The 20,030-nt window shown below is 36.5% G+C and overlaps 1 protein-coding gene across 2 annotated transcripts in view; it reads right to left on the bottom strand.

Moving 5' to 3' along the window:
* ntn1a (netrin 1a) overlaps positions 1-20,030 on the bottom strand; it is a 75,488-nt gene that overhangs the window by 10,278 nt on the left and 45,180 nt on the right. The window contains exons 2-4 of one of the 2 annotated variants that reach the window (XM_084129933.1): positions 14,939-15,127; positions 3,300-3,449; positions 1,441-1,494 (exon numbers count right to left, since the gene is read on the bottom strand). In XM_084129933.1, the coding sequence (XP_083986059.1) occupies positions 1,441-1,494; positions 3,300-3,449; positions 14,939-15,127 (393 nt within the window). The remainder of the gene's footprint in view (positions 1-1,440; positions 1,495-3,299; positions 3,450-14,938; positions 15,128-20,030) is intronic. The other variant, XM_084129934.1, reaches the window with a different exon arrangement.

Below are 20,030 nucleotides of genomic sequence, written 5' to 3'. Positions count from 1 at the left end.
GTATTTATTTATATTTTATATATATGTTTTTAACTGTTTCTTTTCTACTAAGACTGACTGGCACAATGCAGTTATCTTACAATTTAGTAATAAATTTAAAAACGAATCATAATAGCGGCATTGTACCTGTCTTGATTTCTGTAGAAAAGAAACCGCTAAAACAGTGGTGACATAATAAACAAACACATACATTTAATTACTAAATATCAAATTATATTATTTTATATTTGTTCAGCATTGTTTTAACTGTTTCTGTTCTACAAAAATACTAAGACAAGCACGATACAGCTATCCTGCATTTCTTAGGGTTTTTTTTTTCACATGTGCTGCCATATGCTTAAGGGTCACGCCATGACAAATGGAAACACATTGTGGTAAATGGGTTAACCTTTTCCCTCCGCTTTGCCTATTTGTTTATTTTGCATGGGTCATAACACCCTCTATCTCAAATCATTGATAGTCCATTAAGGAAAGACAGTTTTCACAATGCAGTTCTGACATTTGGCAATAGCCAAACTACCAGTCATGAAACAGAGAATTGGTTTCAGATGGGCTAGAGAGAGTGAGTGGGTATTTTAGGACAAAGGAGGAAGAAATGCAGAGAGAATAAAAGGCCGTAGAAGAAAAATGTGGGGGCAGAGAACATATCCCAGAGAAGAATGAAATAAGGTCCATGAGAGAGAGAGAATACCAGCAGCTCTGCTGTCAATCTTATCTGTCAGTAAAGCATTAGAGGTCTGCGACGATCAACCAACAGCTGCAAAGATTTTTTTGCACGCTAGAATTACTCTGTCCGTGAGAATGACGAATATTTCTTCAACAAATACTTTTTCCATACGGGCAAACTAAAGCATGTTCACTCACTATGTTGAAAATACCAAAAAAAAAAAAAAAAGGGAAAAAGGTGAGAGAGAAGCTGATAGCTCTTGCAAGAAAACTTGGGAAATTAAACATCTGATCAGGAGACACTTAGTCTATAATTGCACAAAATTTTAGGGAAGCGTTTGTATATTTGCAGACAGTGTTTTACTGTCTGATGCTGAATGAAATCATTTGGCAGACACTGCAGTTAAGTCTGACGTTCTGCTTACTTTTAGACGTATTTATAAAACATCTGCGGCGAGAGTGAACGTGTCAAGGGACGCAACTGTAAAACTAGATCTCCCTAATAATTTCAGCAGTTCCTCCTCCATAATGGGTTTGGGTAAATCAAATTCCACTTTATGCTCAAAAGCGAAGAAAACCTTATATCAGCAAATAAATTAGAATGAGCCCCCAAACAGCGCCGCATCAGCTCCTCATTCCTTAGTACGAGACACTTACAAGTGGCCTATAGCTTTTTAATAGTGATGGATGTAGCCTGTGGTTAATGACACCAGTTTTAAACTCACTAAAACAATTCTCCACAATTCTCATTTAAGATTAGTTAGCAGAACTAACCTGAAGGTTCCTCTGTGCTGCTTGCAGTTGTGGTTGGTGGAGCAATGGGAATTTCTGTTCCGAAAAAGAGATGACAGTTAGCAATAATAAATAAATACATGCACAATTAAATAAATATTTTCAAAATCAATGTAAACATTGGTTTAGATCAAAAATAATGAATATTAAATTTAAATTAAATAATAATTGTAATTTAAGATCAATCTAAGAATAAATATTAGCTTCTGTTCAAGTTTCTTGCTGCTTATTTGAACCATGTTAACTCCATAAGAAAATGTTACAGGTTTCACATTATGAACCCAACCTGCTCCATCCGTATCCCTCTTTTGTTGTTATGAAAAACAGCAAGATGCTTGTCCAAGACTTGATTCTTTCATTCCTCCTTCCATTGCCCTTTCATAAACGGAGGGAAGTTTACACTCAGTAAAGCCATGCGTGAGGAAAAGACCTTTTCATCGGAGTGATTGAATTCATAAAAGTGGTTAAAAAAAAGAACAGTCTTTCGCTTTATCGGGAAACATAAATATACAAGAAGAAAAGGCAATTACTGCAATGAGGACAAAACAAGAGGATGACTGAACAGCGCAAGCGTACTAAGAGAAATATGAAGAAGTTGATAAAAGAGTGCTCGTGTGCTCTGTGGAGCTGGTGCGCAAGCATGCAAAAAAGAGGGTTTTTTAAGGAAGAAAGAATCAAGTCTTCTGGTTAAAAAACAATCTTCGTCATTTGCTGGGGTCCAAAAAATGTGTATGCTTATGCTGAAATATGTTTCTGTTGCAAATATGCATTATGGCGCTTTTGGCAAGTAAACAAGGCTTGATAATAATATTGACTTGTAATGTTACTTATTTAGGATGACATTGCAAATTTTAAAGTCATCCAAAAGTGTAAGTATAGTTCAATAAAGAACTACCAGTACAGAGGAAAGTACATTTTGTTGGCAAGACTATACGGGCACTGTACAACGATTTACATTTTCTGTGGTGGTCTTCCTATATCAGCTCTAAACATCTTGGGGAACATGGGAACGAGTTTAATGCCAGATTAAATTACAGTACAAGCCTGTTACAAATATTTAAATAATATTGATTTATGGTCTTCAGAATAAAAGGACATAATGGTATAGGTATGTGTAGCCAAGACTTCCTTGTGTTAAACTGAGCTTGGCATGGATTGAGGAACTGCTTAAATTTATATGTGCTATTAAAATAAAAACATTATTTCACTATTATGAGAGAAACTAAATATTTTAAATTCAATTACCAGAGTGTCTATCTTTCACACATTCATGCTTGTGACTTTCCCAAGAAAATCAAAGATATATGATTCCAAAAAGTAATGTTGAATTCATTCCGCTGAGCTCCCTGCCAACTATTTCTCCTGAGCGTTTCATTTCCAATTGCTTTTTTAATATCCAAGCGTTGTTTCGTCGACAAAAGCACCAATTAAACAGTTTGATTTCAAATGCAAACACCAGTGATGGATAATTATGTTTTCTTTATTCCTTCCCATGCAGTGAGGACTCTATTATACTTTTGTAATCTTTAAACAGCGATTTTAAGAATCTAAAAAATGTCAGTCTCACTGATTTGGGCCATGAAGTAAAGAAAACAGAATTTAAAGAACGGCAGGTGTTAATCCTGTGGAATGACCTTAACAAGACATGGTTCCAAATTCTTTCCACTGTGAAATGCAGATTTTCTTGTTCCACCATAAGAAATGGATCCTACAGTCCTTCAGAAGAGTTTCATCTCAATTTTTGCAATGCATTCCATGGACAAAAAAACATTTGTGCATTATCGCTCATTGGGGATTGAAGTGGTAGGAAAAAAAATCTTGACATTGAGTGATCCACATACTTATGCAGGGGGCAATGGGTGATCGGCTCTGCTGGTAGCCTTTTGCACAACGGTTGCATGTGATACCCGTCACACCGTCTTTACAGGGGCATTGGCCTGTGGTTTGGTTACAGGTTTTGCCAGCGGCCCCCACAGGATGGCAATCACAGGCTGCGAGGAACAGAAGAAAAGAGATAAAAGAACACACGTGTGGGGAAACGCACATACAACAGTACATACATACAAAAAAGCACAGATAAACAATAAAAGTAGCTTTAAGGGCCCAAGTTTGGGGAAAGGGTGAAGATTGGTGAAGCAGTTGAAAAAGACACTGTGTGTGTGTGTGTGTGTGTGTGTGTGTGTGTGTGTGTGTGTGTTTGTGAAAGTGATGACAAGAGCATGCACACACACACAAATTCAACACAAAACTTGGGTATGATAGTCAATCATTTTACATAAGTGGCTTGAGAATGTCTTTTTTTCTCAGTATGCATTAAACTTGATAATATCTATGTACTAGATTATGTACTAGAAAATGTATAATTTTGAATCGCTTGTACACGTGATTCATCAAGACCCTCCGCTGAAACAGGATGACCTAAGAACTGCAGGCTGAAGTGACACTTTGACCATTGTAAAACTGCTTGAAGTGCTTTGTCATCCATAGACATGTCACGTCCATGGATGATAGTGATAGTCCAGGTCATTTTTAACCCCTGACAAGCCAGTCAGGATGATGGTCGTCATCTTCTGAAATATCGCAGGCACTGAAGCCAATCCGTAAGGAACACAATAAAAACGGACTGTCCTCATGCAGCGGCACTTGGTTGTAAATATTAGTTAGGTCGATGGTAGAGAAAACAGTGGAACCTTTTAGAGCAGAGAGTAGCTCATTCATGTATGGCAATGGAAAAGAGTCCACGATCACTGCTTTATTTGGCTCTCTGAGGTCAATGCACATCCTAATTTTACCTAACTTTTTGGTCAATTGGTGACACCCATGCAGAGGCGGTGATGCATTCATAACCCCAGCTGATTGCAAGCGATTTAATTTTTACAGAGCACTATGAACAAAGTGTGGCAGACGGCAAAATTTTCATCCAGCTTTATGTGGTGTATAAAGTTTTTAGCACATTGAAACTCAGTTGACAGCGCACTGAAAGACTGGCACAGGAAGGCCATTAGGAGGCAGAACTTGATTGTTTTCAATCCTCAATCCAGACATTAGGTCCCTCCCCATGAGTGGTGTCCTTCCCCATGAGTGGTGTCCCTTTGTCTACAATGAAGAATTTAGCAGGAACTGAATGAATCGCTGACAAATATCCAACCACTGGAATTTGGGCTTTTGAATATGTCACTAGCCTGGTTGTAGGTTTGCGACAGCACAGCATTACTGAAATGGAATGCATAAGCACTGTACGGCAATACAGATACAGAAGACCAGGTGTCAACCACCAAATCCACCATATAAGTGTGAGTCCAAAGTAGATATAGTCACTGTGATTGTAATACTGGGAGTAAGAGCTGAATATTCCGTGTACAGTATAGTAATTTCTTGTAATTCAATTTTACGGACATTGCCCGTATTTGATTGCGCTCATCTGTGATGGTTTACCATTGTTCTGCGTTTTGCTGCTGTAACTTGGCGGGAATTTTAAATGGATTTAGCCTGATCGGCAGCAGATTCAATCTGGCTTGCAATCATAACAGCTCTGTCGAGTGTAAGATCAGTTTCTAGTGTAAATCTTTCACGTATTTGTGGGCTAAGCACATTCTTTACTAAATGATCGCGAATCATCTCATCAGTACTGGCAACGAACTCACATGAAACAGCAAGCTCTCGCAAAGCGGCAACATACTGTATAACTGTCTCATGATGCGCCTGACAGAGTTTACGGAAGACACAGCATTCAGATACTATGTTAGCTTTTGGCACGAAGTAGGCTTTCAATGCATCCTCTGCATCCTTATACGTGTTTGGCAATGAGTAGAAAATCCATTGTCCCTGTGTATCGAGGTAGTACAGCAGGACAGCTCTCTGTCTTTCGTCCCCTGTAGCATCAATAACTCATACAATTTTTCAAAGATCCACAGCCGTTTGCTGAACGCAATAGCAGCCTCACTAGGGAAAGGCAGGAAAAAACGATAGCAAAAAAAAAAAAAAGCTTAATCCTCGTTGCCAATTTGTGGTGTCTGTCAGGAGTTAAGCAAAGAATCACACAAGGCATGAGTAGCAAACTTTATCCATCCTGTTTACTCTTCACTTCCGTTTTCACACACATTACGCCATTACACAATAGTTAAGACTTGATATCCAAAATAGTAATCCAGAAGATTTTCATCAAGTTCAAATAGGTATCGCAGAACTTCTTGATTTTGGACACAATATCTACTTTTTATCATGCAAGGGCCAACAAACTTGCTTTTGTGAACTATTTTGTTTGAAAAGTTATATATGCTATATTTGAAGACCGTCTAGCGTTTTTCTTTAATATTAACATTTTTATCAGGCTCCTATGTATAGGTTTCTACCTATTTCTGAATGGACTGAGGCTGGGATTTAGTGAGTTTGAAGTGAAAGTATTTTATGAACGTATACTATGTGCGGAGAGCATTCACTCAATATTATTATCTCATTTTTGACAGAGGTGGCTCCTAGAGGCTTTTGCATCGGAAGTCTTAATTTCTTTACAATAAATGCCGCTGTGTTACCTATAATGCAAACATTTATAGACATTTTTAAATGTAAATTTTTTAAATGTCCAAACACATTTTTGGGGCAACTGTGTAACAATAAAAATTCAAATTGGCTAAATATCTTATAATAAAAGTATTTTCTTCAAATATGTTTCTACAACACGTGCTTTCTTTCTTCATCAGAACCTGAAAAATGAAACACGTGCCTATGCCAATAATGTCTGTCACATTCCCTTCCTCTTGGGAGGTCTTTCTCTAACATATGGCTCAGCGTCTCTCTACACTTCTTAAACCATGTGAACTGATTGTATTGCCTTTGTGTCAAAACTTCTTTCAAGTCCATTTTCTTAAATTCCCACCATTGGTAGTTACATTAAAGTGTTTTTTTTTTTTTAAATCCCAATGCCGTTTACTCAATATTTTCCCCACCAGCACTGTAGAAGTGATACTCTGTCAAATGTTTTGCACATTAAATGAGTAAATTGGCTCATATCTTTTATGAGTAATGCAGCATAGAGAGTTGTGCTTAAACTTTATTTCTTTTAAGCCTATGCTAAGAGCAGTGAAGTAAAGTTCCAGTCCCAAGGCTGGAACTGGACACAGAGACAGCCACTCCCTGCATGTCTGTCTCTTGTCACTTGTCACTCTCTCGTCATTAAAGCCAAGTTTATGTCTTGTCCTTTGGAGTTGTCATTATGTAGAAAGTAGCCACACTTTGTCTCTCGTGACAAATGTGCAGCCTTAAAGACTCAATAAACAGCTCAGCTGACTAATCCTCACTAAATGAAACAGCTTCACAGCCTCAAATGTGGCGCAGGTCATTTTCAAAATGTTATTTCTTTCTTTGTAGAAATGGATGACTTTAAATGGGAGCTCTTAATTATCAGTTCAAGAGTAGAGTCTTAAACGAACTAAATGCTGAGGTTTCTGCTGGAATATTTGAGCCGTTGTGACTGGATCATTTATTTAGGGGCCTTTACTCATGGCTCATTGACCGTGTTCAGTAAAAGTTACGTTTAATCAAAAACGTCTTGGCGTAATATTGATTACCACAAAAATTTGCCACTTATGCCACTAATTTCTTTAAAAAAAAGAAGAAGAAAAACATTACAGTATAATGGAAATGGATGGGGCCAATCTGTAAACATTAAAGTGCCTCACCATACCTTGATTTATTTATTTTTACTTTGTTTTAAAGAAGAAAAGGGATGGCCCAGAATTATTTTATGTGGTAATCAACATCATACAAATGTGGTAATCAACATTATACAAATGTTGTCGAGTGAGCTTAAGTAGTATCAGTGAATAATGACAAATAATGTATTGCCATTGCATGGAAAAGACCTGCATGAAGATTCTTCAAAATATATATATATATATGTATTTTTTTATTTTTTTTATTTTGCTCCACGGAACAAAGAAGGTCATACAGGTTTGGATTTACGTAAGGGCGAGTAAATGTCTGAGCTTGTGAATTTATAAATATCTTTGTCAGTTTCAATGGTACTTCAGAAAGAAGGATTCAGAGAGAAGGAGAAAATGCCCAACAACTGTCTAAATCGGATAGTCAGCCAACCAGTAAATCAACGTAAAACACATGGGGTGCAGGTGTATGTCTCTCAAACATTTAGCTTCTGCTGCCTGATAACAACCTGTTTGGAGAGTGTTTAAGTGGTTTTCCACTTAGAGTGAAGTGTTGGTGCTACACCAGATTCCTGGAGTAGATATGGATCCACGTTTTCCTCTCCTCATCCACTCACTCTCACTACTGCCATGTCTCTGGTCCGGAAGTACCAAGCTGAGAGTTGTTTATTGATATACAAGCCTGAATGGGACTCTTTTTTTCTGATTTCCTTTTAGGAACCACCCTCACATCATTCCAAACCTGTATGACTTGCTTTCTTCTGTGGAAAACAAAAGGTGAATGTTTAAAGAAAATTGATCACTACTTTCCCATTTCCACTTTTCCAAAGCTATTACATGGCTTCAGAAGACAATGAGTAAATGTAATGTTTTGGGGCGTTTTTTGGAGCATTATATACATTTACATTTATACTTTCTATATTCCACTAAAGAGTAAAGGGCAAAAAATGAGTGCTTGATCAGAGCATTTAATCCATTTGAAGGAGATCTGCACACGGCAGCTTTATTAGAGCAGATTGCCCAATGTGAGAAGTTTAGATCCCTGCCAATAGTTTACCCTAAAGCTGCTGTTTGAAGTCTGAGCTCCTCTCCTCCATTAAAAGCATCATGTTGAGAGACGGTGGGGTAATTTGTGTGTTGTTGGAGGTGGGCCAGCTCAGCCCAGGCTCAGTATTGAAGTGATTATAGTTTCTGCTGGCCCACAAAAAAATGTCTGAAGCTGATAAAAGGAAGAGAAAATGAGAGCAGCTTAATTCTAAGCACCATTGATTTTTTTTTATTTTTTTTTTATTTATTTTTTTTTTTATATCTTTTGAGTGTCTGTTGTTGCTTAAGTTCATGTTTAGAGTGTTTTTTTTTTTTTCTGATACTTTTTTTTAGGATAATAATTTGATGAAATTATGGATGTTACTCCCAGCACAACAACTGCTTTTTGCCATACATTCTCATCTAATTGAAGCCAGCCACAAAATAAGTTGTTTTTTATTTTTATCTAAGGCGAAAAGTGAGGTAATGTAACATAATATTTTCAAATCCCCAACAGAAGAGGTTATTTGTGGTTAAAAATAAAATCTTGTGACAATGCAAGACACATGTCGAAATGGAAGGTGTAATAGTGTGACCACAAATACCACAAAGCTCTCACTGCAAACATAATCTCTTCTAGCGTACTCAATGCTAACTTTTCTTAGCTTTTCCCAGAACCCTAATGAGGATGGGGAGAAAATGAGCCTTTTATTTTGTCTATTTGTTTATAAACCCATGGCAACCACACATTAAAGGCACAATTAGATTGACTGGCTAACATCTTTTCTGCCTGGGATCCCATCAGAGGCTGATGTCATTTTCTGTAGCTTGCTAGTTCTAAGAGTTAGCAATCCACATAAACGCAAACATTTCATATAATACTGAACCAAGATTCCAAGCTAACCAAAAATGGATGAACTATTAACAGCCCACCCAATGGGGTCACAATAGTTCAGCGTGGTTGACAGTTTGCAGAACACCACACCACTTATGTGATCTAAGTGTGGTTTACTGTATTAAAACAAAATGGCTCATTTAACAAATCAAATCTAGTTCAAAGGAGTCAGCCATTGCAGTGGGCAGGAGAAATGATGAAGCAAAAGTTTCCTAAGCACAGTAAAGGAAAATTATGGAGCAAACAACTCAAAGAGAAGAACAAGATGCACCTTGCAAAGCAAAGCTGCCTTCACTTTGTGTGTTTACAGTGTGCTTTATGAAGGATGAAGCCACAAATCAGAGGGCTGAAGTCTCATAAGAAGCTCTAACCTAATACAGACTCTCCACATCGTTCTTTATGGATTTTAAAGGGTATGTTCCAGTTGCCCATAACAAGTGTATTTCGATATATCAATATCACTTCACAGAAAGTATAAAATAAACGTGACGTTTTCATTCAGGTGGTTCGACGCAGTTGTTTCTGGGTTTAAAACACACAATGCGACTGTAACAATGTTGTTATTATTATCATGATCATAGGTTACGCTTAAAGACAAGATATTTTAAGAAATGTCTCTTTTTTATTACAATGGAAGTCACTAGGGTTGGGTATCGTTTGAATTTTAATGATTCCGATTCCGCTTATCGATTCCGATTCTTATCGATTCTGAATTTCGATTCCAATAACGAAAGAAAAAAACGTAGATATCATTCACATTTATTATAAGTCTTATTGCAAAATATTTCATTGTGGCTGAATACCATGAACAAAAATCAGCAGGCTGGAGAACACTTACGGAAGGAACTTTTGCCTATGGTTTAAAAATACCATTGCAAAAACAACTGGCCTAACTAATATACAGTTCAGGCAAGACAAGTAAACACTCAGTAAAAAGAACAAATAAAAAATTAGCAATCGCATCAAATAAATACAACTGAACAAAGATACAATTGAAATAAACAGTGTTATAAGAAAATCAGATATTCAGGTACAGAAACCCTAATTAAATGTAAAATAACACTGCACTTTATGAAAAAAACACATTACAAATATAGTTACAAAGGTTATTCAGTCAAGAACAGCGCCTGAATTTTCTCTTTGTCTTTTGCTGTTTGATTAAAGTTATTATAGAGATGGCAGGAGGAATATTAGGCTGCTGTCACTTTAGGAGCTGCACAGACCCAATAAACTGTTACACATGTGTGCGCAACTTCTTGACAGGAGAATGTCTTCTTGCACCTTGAATGGCTTAAAATCACATTAAAATCAGTTTTTCTGTGAGCGTGCTTTGGATGTGCGTGCAGCACAAAAAAACTGAGTCTTTTGCGCTTTAATGGTTTAAAATCACATTAAAATGCACACACAGGAACCGATAAGTGGAATCAAAATGCGATTTCTCATTGAATCACCGGGTTCTTGGACATTTGGAACCTGTTCTAAAATGGAACCGATTCTCCATACCCATCCCTAATGGTCACCAACATCCTTAAAAATATCTTATTTTGTTCTACAGAAGAAATAAAGACCTAAAGATGAATACATAATGAGAGAATTTCCATTTGATGGTATCCCTTTAACAAGACATATTACTCATGAACCAAATCACGCCTTTTTACAAATTAAACAGTCATTTGTCATCAAAGTTATGAATATTTACATTTATCATTATATATTTCAAATAAATACCTATTGTTATATTATACATTTGGATTTAATTTTGATATTTATTTATAGAACATCCAAAATATGTGACTCAAATGTCTGTATTTGAAAATGCATCAATGTGTTCCAAATGTAGTCAAGTCTACAGAAATGAGTTGTGTAGAAGGCATTGAACACTAAGCCAATCGCCCGGACTGAATTCAAGCTCAGTAAAAGAGCAGCATACTGTAAGTGTTTTTACTGAAGTAAATTGTTATAGTAAATCGTTGCCACTATTTCACTGCTCTGATTAAGAATGTGGTGACTTGTCAAAAGAAAAGCGAAAATATGTGGTGAACACATTAAATTAATGAGTGAGAGGGGAGTGAGGTGCTTTATATTACAACATACTTACACCTATTTTCATTAACTTGCAATAAATCGCTTATTTAGCTTGTGAAAATGTTTTCTTTGGCGGGAATGAAATATCATGCTTCATATCATTTGTCACCTTTCTGTAATTACCACGCATGCTTTTTTTTGTACATCTGTTTTGATGTAACTTAATACAGCTGTATAACTTGGACAGTGTTTGATTGTAATTACATTAGGGGCTCTAACTCTGGCAAATTTCAGGATTAAAACGAACAAAATGCCTTGTTTAAGTTACAGATTTTGTAAATCATGATGAAATGTGTTTTCAGAACTATTTAAAATGAAGCAACATTTGATTTGAGGTACTCAGCTCAGATTAACAGGAGGTATCCTTCTCATTTCCCCGTGTTCAAGACCTCAAGAGTGCGTAATGTAGGAGACCCAGAAGGGAACTGACATAAGTATCCAAACACGTATATAATGGGGTTTTCCAATTTATAAGTGAAATAAGGTCTGTGATAAAAACAACGTGACGATACTTGACGATTCTACAATGTAAATTATGTAAATGTAAACCCCAAACGTTCCTATATAGTTACTTATTAGGAACAAATGTTTTTTTTAATTAAAATAAAAGCTTCAAATTTGCATTTTTGATATGGGTGTGTGTGTGATTTACGTTGTAGAGCAAAACGTTCAATATTGTCAAGTTGTGTTTACCTTATTGTACAACTTATTATAAAACCCCATAGGAAAATCTCAAGAGAACCAGTGGCGAATTAGTCTTCTGGGTTTTGATGTCATCCCTATGTAAAGATGGTAACAGTGCTGATAAATGTTCCTAGAAAAAAATAGCACAAAAGTCTGATGAGGCAGTTGGGCCTGAAGATTAATGAACTTAAACAGAGCAAATGTGGATGATTGTTGCGAAAGAACGAAAGCGAGAGCATGCAAACAGACAGCAAACATTTAAGTGAACAAAGCACTGGGAACTTTCTCTTTTCGGTAAAATCGAAAAGTGCAGAAGAATTGCCATCTTCAGGTAATCTCCCTTACAATGAAGTATCTGCATTAAGAAAAGTTCTCAATGGCTGTGGGTCATAATGATGCATTTTTAATCCAGAATTGACCCAGATGGAATCAATTTTTTCCATCCAGAAATACATCTTTCATAGTAGTACATGCATATTTTGAATCTATCATTAATAATTCTGTAACAATCTACAGAGTATCGCAGCTATTTTTAGTGTGCTATTTTTTTAAGAGTTTTCCTTGAACCATTAGTGAATTCCATTTGGTTTGTTGACCCTAATTCCAAGTGCCTGGGAAATCCTCCATGGCCTCTGTCTCAAATCTCAGGGAAACTGAAGAGTTCATTAACTTTCCAAGCAAAGCAGATCATTTTAATAAAACTTTAGAGAAAAAAAGGACCAGGGTCATCAGAGACCTGCAGGATTATTCACCCTTGGTTTTAATTACGGGAGCCTTGCAAAAATTGAAAAAAAAATGAAACGGCAGAAACAGAACGATCAAATTCCAGCTCGACTGAATCCCTTCCAGTGAATCTGTGATGGAGTTTCTATCACAAAACTTTAAAACAACATATTAAACCTTTGGCCTATTTCAGACTCATCTTTTCCATTTGCACTCTTTTAGGGAAGTGTGTACAAAATTCTGCAATTAAATGCATCATTTGACAAAGCCAACATATCCCAACAGAGCAAACCTCACCAATGAGAGTAATGGGATGCTGAAAGAATCAAGTCTTGTCCACAGGAGAAAGGAAGTGAAAACAAAAAGAAGTTCTCTTCCTTCAATAAGACACATAGCATGGGGGTTAGCGAAACACACAGTCGGATGATGAATGTCTGTTTGCATTCCAAGTCGACAGGAGAATCAAACGAGAGCCCAGAGAGGGGTAAATGTCAGTCTGGAGTATGGTAGAATGGATATGTTGGTTAGGTTATGCATTTTTGTAATGCCTTTCCATGCAGAGAATATTATTATATGCTCATTTATCTTTTTCATATTCATCAGGTGTAATGTGAGTCTGGGAACTAAAAACAACACGCTTTTAAATTAATTATTTTTTTTTAATGACAACTACTGTAAATCTTCATCTGAAAACTCGAAGGTATTATTTTATAATCAGAATATTTAAACATATGCTGTTTTAAAAAAATACTAATATATAAAATACACCACAAAAACAGTTCAATTGGTCAAATTTACAAAATGCTTAAATTTCAAAATATAATATAAAAAATGGTAACATTTTACAATAAGGTTCATTAGTTAACATTAATTAACTACCTCAGTTAACATGAACTAAGAATGAACAATACTTCTACAGCATTTATTTATCTTAGTTAATATTAATTTCAACATTTACTAATACGTTATTAAAATCAAAGGTTGTATTTGTTAACATTAGTTAACCCACTGCTGTATTTTTTATTAACTAATATTAAAATAGAGTAATAAATACTGTAACAAATGTATTGCACATTGTTAGTTCATGTTAGTAAATACATTAACTAATGTTAACCAATGAACCTTATTGAAAAGAGTTTAAAAAAAATCTTAATATAATATGCCATAAATATGTCACTTCTGTTTAAAAAAAATAAATAAATCTAACTTCTTTACATCCTCAACTGCCTGCATATAACAGATGCACCATAAAAAGGTAAATTTAGTTAATTTATAAAATTCAAAACTACAAAATGTGTTACAAAAATTATAATTTAAATGTTAAAAAAATTAAGACAAAAATATTTTTTATTCAAAGTTAAAAATTCAAACACAAAATAAAAATTCTAATCTTTTTCTAGCTCTATCAGTTTAAAGCTACATAAAACAACCGCATTTATCTCTATATGAGAGCAGGAATCAGGCTAATCGCGTTGTTGTGTGGATGTTGTAAATGAGGACTCATGCGTGCCGATGGTATTGCGGGAAAACAAACACCTTCTGTTCAGCTTTCAAGTATAACATTCTCACATGATGCAAAAACATTCCCCACAGTCTTGACTGTCAGATTGATGGACGCTTTTATTTATTTACCTGTTTATCTGTTTGGGCAAAGCAGAGTCTTTAACTTCCAGCTAGTTTTACCCCGAGCTAAAGCTGGAAGTAAATGATCCTAAGCCGTCACGGACAGCAGCAGAACGGACCTTGTTATGAGGAGACGCTAAGGTGTGACGGGGGGCTTGTTTGCACAAAGCTTTTTGCTCCTGTCATCTTGCCCCACGGCAAAGTTAGGCAAAAACACCCTGCCTTTCTGTCTCTTTCCCTCTGGACAGCTCCCAGGTAAGCGTGCTGTCGCCAGCCAGTTGCACACCTGTGGAAAGTTGCTCGATCATTCGCTCTTCTCTTCTTGTCCGTCCTCCCCCTAACCTCACTCATCTGACCTGTAACAAGGATCAGTTCACACCTCTGCTCTGTTTGTTTGGCTTGTCCTGTCAAACCATCCCCCAAATGAATCCCAATAACTCTATGTCAGAAAGATGTAACCCCTCCCCCACCCACATCCCTGTCCTTGGGCTGCATGCTGACAGAGTCTCATGGGGGTGGAGGAGCACAGGAATGTGCGAATTCTTCCTTTGGACCCGCTGACACCCTCATTTGAGGGGTAACACATTAAGAATAGTCACCGGCTCATCTAATCGGTTCCTTTGTGGTACTATGTGAATTTCTTTGTGTAGAAAACAGCCAGCTAATCACTTAGCGTTAGCTTTTTCTGCTTTCCTCAGTGATAAGATGCAGACTTTGGGCCCTTAAGACCAAAACTATAGTCGCCCTTTGCGCCCATGGGGTGTAGATTCAGTACCCTTCATACCTTTGCAGGCCTTTCTGTGAGAGATGGGCTTCGACATGTCTCTGTAGTAGCCCTCTTTGCAGTAGTGGCAGTGGCGACCGGCCGTGTTGTGCCGGCAGTTCAGGCAGACTCCTCCGCTTTTCCTCCCGGAGAGTTTGTAAAGCTCCATGTTGAAACGACAGCGCCTTGCATGGAGGTTACAATTGCAGGCTGCGGAAAAGAAAGACGTTTAAAGTTTAAACAGCATATCCTTTATCACAGCCAAGTACAATCAAATCAGAAAATCCAAATACAGACTAGTCACAAAAATAAGTTCCCTTCTTTTTTTTTTCTATTCGGGTTTGAGTGCAAATGTAAGGACTGTAAGCAACACACCATAATGCTTAAAAAAAATTAAAATATGGTGCTGCATGATCATCATCAGTTTCTTGACTGGCTCTTTTTGGAAAGATTTCTGAAAAGCCAATGTAACAGAATAATACAACATTTAGAAAGGTTACAATGCAGGTGTGTACACTACTGTTAAAAATTGTAATTTTTTGGGAAATGCTCAGCAAGGCTGCTTTTATTTGATCAAAAATACAGTAAAAACAGTAATATTGTGAAAATTATTACAATTTAAAATAAATATTTTCTATTTGAATATTGTTTAAAATGTAATTTATTCCTGTGATGGCAAAGCTGAATTTTCAGCATCATTACTCTAGTTTTCAGTGTCACATGATCCTTCAGAAATCATTTTTAATATGCTGATTTGGGGCTTAAGTAACATTTCTTCTTATTATCAATGCTAAATGTTATTATCAATTATAAACAGTTGTGCTGCTCAATATTTTTGTAAAAACAGTGTTTATTTGGAATTGAAATCTTTTGTAACATTCTTAATGTCTTTATTGTCATTTTTTGTTCATTTTAATGCATAGGCCTACATTTAATTTAGATTTACTAGATTTAATATTACAGCATCACATGAAGCACATCTTCAGGATGACATAATGTTCAATGTAAGCTATATACTAAAGATTTAGACACCCAAAGCTATATTAAAGTTTTTTATAACTCTATTTATTTCAAATATTTTAGTTATTTTTCAGAGTTCGGTTGAGTACCAACTATAGGCACTCCACATGCTTAAAAGTCATTAGATCAGGAATGAACTAAAGTTTTCTAATCGTTATGTAGTAGAGATACAGGCCTCAGTTTGACAGCTATGTCTTTACCAACTGCAGCAAATGAAGTGCCAGGGAATTAACTTCTGGTAATGAGGTCAGTTTCTGAGCTTTTTCTCTGACCAGGCCTGCTCTTTTCCAATGATGCCAAACAATATCAGACAGGCTCTCCAATTACCATTCCATTCCCGATCCTCACCATGCGCAGGAAGCTGTGCTCCTGCTTGTTTACTAATGAAGAAAGTTGCTGCCACCAAGTTTAATTACTGTCTGATGTTTATTCATGACTGATTTGTGTGCAGACATGTTCTCTTTCATTAGGCCTTGGTGAGACATTGGTGTGGCTCCTCCTCATGTATTATTCAACTATAAATCCCAACCCTCCTACCAAAATGCTTTGGGCTGTTCAAGCACAGACAACTGTTGGCAAGGCATAGCTGATGCACATTCTCCGAGCAACTTCAACAGTGTTTATTTGGTCTGATGCTAGGAGACTTCAAGACAAAATAAGCATTTTGATGAGAGGGCATAACAACTTACAAAAGTGAACGCAGTAACTACACCAACACTGGAATGGAAAAAAAAATGGCTTTAAAGTTTGTTTGTTTTTGGTTTTTGGTTTTTTTGGAGTGATTCAATAGCCTATCATTTGTCACACTTCATTTTCTATGATTGTAGTAGTTGTATATTTTTTAAAGGACCCCCAAATATGATGATCCCCTTGCAAGGGACCTCCTTCCTAAAATAAAGGCAGCTTTATGTTTTCCATGTATAAAATCCAACCTTATTAAATATTATCTGGAAAATATTTAATTTATAATGATAGTGAAAACTTTCTACCCAGTATTAGAATACAGTTACACTGTTAAAAAAAATCTGTAGAAATTACAGTATTATTGGCAGCTACTTGCCAGTAACTTACTGTAGATTTAAATTGATGTTATTTACTGGCAACAGTTTGTTCAAAGTTAAATGAACATTAAACATTAACAAGTCTTTATCCTATAAGCATTTCATATTCCCAGAATGCTTTGCATTAGGTTGTTATTTTATAGTTTTATTCTGTAAAGACAAAGACTTGTTAATGTTTAATGTTCATTTAACTTTGAGCAAACTGTTGCCAGTAAATAACATCGATTTAAATCTACAGTAAGTTACTGGCAAACAGCTGCAAAACTACAGCAAATTTTTTACAGTGTAGATGCATATTAGAGGAGCATTGGTAGCACTTTATTTTTTTACATTACTGTTTTGCATCTATATACTATGCATGTACTTACTATAATAAGGTATTAACCGTAAAGCTAGTGTCATTGTTACAAATGTTACATGTAGTTACTATAGTAATAATAACTATAAATTATGCATAAGTTACATGCAACTAACCCTAAACCAAACCAAACCCTATAATAACTAAATAGTTACTAAATATTACTCAGCACTTAAATGTGTAATTACAGTGTAATAAAGTCACCTTAAAATAAAGTGACTATTCAAACTATTAACAAAATAAAATAATCACAATTAGGACCAGATTTACTAAACCGAGCAAATTAGCTTGAGAGCACAATTCCATAAAAGCACAGATGGGAGTGGAAATAACGGAGCAAATACCAGTAAATTGATAAGCGCAAACCTTAGTAAATCACCTTGCTTGATTCATTTAAATACTTTCCTCCCATAAATTTTGCATCTGAAAGGAAAACTCCTACATTTGCAATAATGTCAGCCTCAAAAATAACTGTGTCCACGTCTTTTCAGCGCTAATTTCTTGATGTTTTTAGTAAACCCTGACCCTAAATCTCATAATTTCAGTCTTTAGACAAAGTGAAAACAGTAATATTGTAAAATATTGAGTTGTTGGGTCATAACTTGATTTTGACAATATGTGTTGTTACTGCATTTTGCCTTGCAGGGGATTATATTTCCTTTCTTGAAATCAAGTTAAAGGAGCAATCCGATTTTCAGTCTTGTTTTGACACTTAGTCCGTTTCCTGTTCACTTGAGTACAATGTTATCAATTTAGTAAAGAGTGAATTTTTTTGGAAAAACTCCACTCAGTGTCTCCTAAAAAATACTCTTGGCTCATCTCCACAGATTTTCCACTTGCTGCCAAAATAAATTAATACTTGAAATAGGTTTTTCGAGATGCCTGCAGGACATAAAGAACGATAATTCGGCCTGTCCTAGAAGTGCCTCCTCTTCAAACTTACTCCATGCACGGCTTGTTTGCTTTCAAACAGGCATACTGTTGGTATTAATTCTGCCTGCTTGTTTGGATCCCGGTGGAAACTGATCCTTCCTACCCTCCAGCAATGGATTATTCACTTTTGCTAACAAGGCAAATGCAGTCCACTATGCGGCCTCCGGCTTCTTTAAATTTCTACAGACTTGCTGAACTTATTGATAAACAGAAAATCCAAGTTGTTTTCTCTGAAAATCAAAATGGCACCACATTTTATTACTTTTCGAAGGCACAAAAATACCTTACATTGCTATTGGAGAGGCATAAAACTGAGAAAACTAATCACAACAGCATGTTTTACCAAAGTAATGAGAAAAATCTGTTATTACAATGACATCACCCTAAAACCCTTCAGTTGTATTATTTCTTCCTTCATAACATGATTTAAAACAATCTGCGGTAAAAGAAGTGATGTTTTTTACGGATCGGGCGGCATGCGCTGTCTTAGATCGTACTTTGTTGCAGTTGCTATACAGTCAAAACGTAAATGCGTCCTGCTAAAGGATTAAATTAAGGATACTTTTGATTTACTAATAGTTTAGACGTTATCAATTTAATTTGGTTATTATTTTATTATATTATAAAAGATTTATTTAAATTTGCTATGAGGATAACAGCTGGAAAACACTGTTGTAGCATCACCATGCACCTAAAAAGAGCTGAAAGGAAATTGCACTGTCAACATGTGAGGCTATTGGCAGTATTTGGCACACGTCGTTTCCTCTTGCCCTCAGTGATGAAAAAACAGCCTCAACACACATAGGGCAGCTGGGGAAAGCTGTTTCAATACTCATCTGGTTTCCTCATTCTAGAGATTGTGATTGTTGTGATACGACCCTGTCCGTATGAAAACACGAAGCATTCGCTCGGCTCGCACCTGCTCTTTTACAGGCATGCAGGATTCAGGGTGGCTGCCTCTCAATGGGAGCGAATACAAAGCGGCTGTGCATTATGTCGTCCCCTCACAATCAACTCACTGTCAGACTAATTTTGTTTCCCTTCTTCCGCTTCAGATTTGCTCATTTTGCCCTTCTTTCATTCATTCTGCCCTCTGACACCCACTCTCACACCTTGTTCCCGTACCTTTGAAGTGCTTTCAGACTCACTAATCTAGTCATGTCATCTGCCTTGAAAGCATGATCATAATTTAAATGTTGCCCTGTATGACGGAAGAAGATTACAGACGCTTTTGGAAGTGGGAGGAAAAGCTCATCCCTATGGTGGTACTTCCTAACCACAGAGTGGAACAGCATCTGTCTGAACAGAATGAAAGATTACCTGGACGTCCAGCCAGGCTGGGGAAGCGGAATACTCGCAGTGGATGAAAACCCTCATCAGTGAAGCCGACAAAACAAGCTATTCTCACTTGTAGCTACACATCCACTTAGCCGATAAACCCCGGGCGGAGATAAGCGCGTGAGATGACTCGTCTGATTGACTGGGTTGAGGAGAGAGCCAAACCAGATGCGTTTCGTCTCTTTCCCCTCTTTAGTTTGGCTTAGCTTTCAGAGAGGTTGATAAACACGTACAGCCGTGAGGAAAGAGTGTAAGGTGATAGCTTTCGAGAGAAGCTAATTGGTTTTGTTACCGCGTTAAGAATGTTCTTAGAAGAGAGAATTTGAATCTTGGTTTTGCTTTGCTTGATGTTATTTGTTAGAATTTTTTCAGAATGCAGCCGATTTGCATTTTGTTTGATATT

This window comes from Abramis brama (genome assembly GCF_963993115.1).
Source record: "Abramis brama genome assembly, chromosome: 11".
In the NCBI taxonomy this organism is placed as follows: domain Eukaryota; kingdom Metazoa; phylum Chordata; class Actinopteri; order Cypriniformes; family Leuciscidae; genus Abramis; species Abramis brama.
This window is presented reverse-complemented; position numbering and strand designations above follow the sequence as displayed.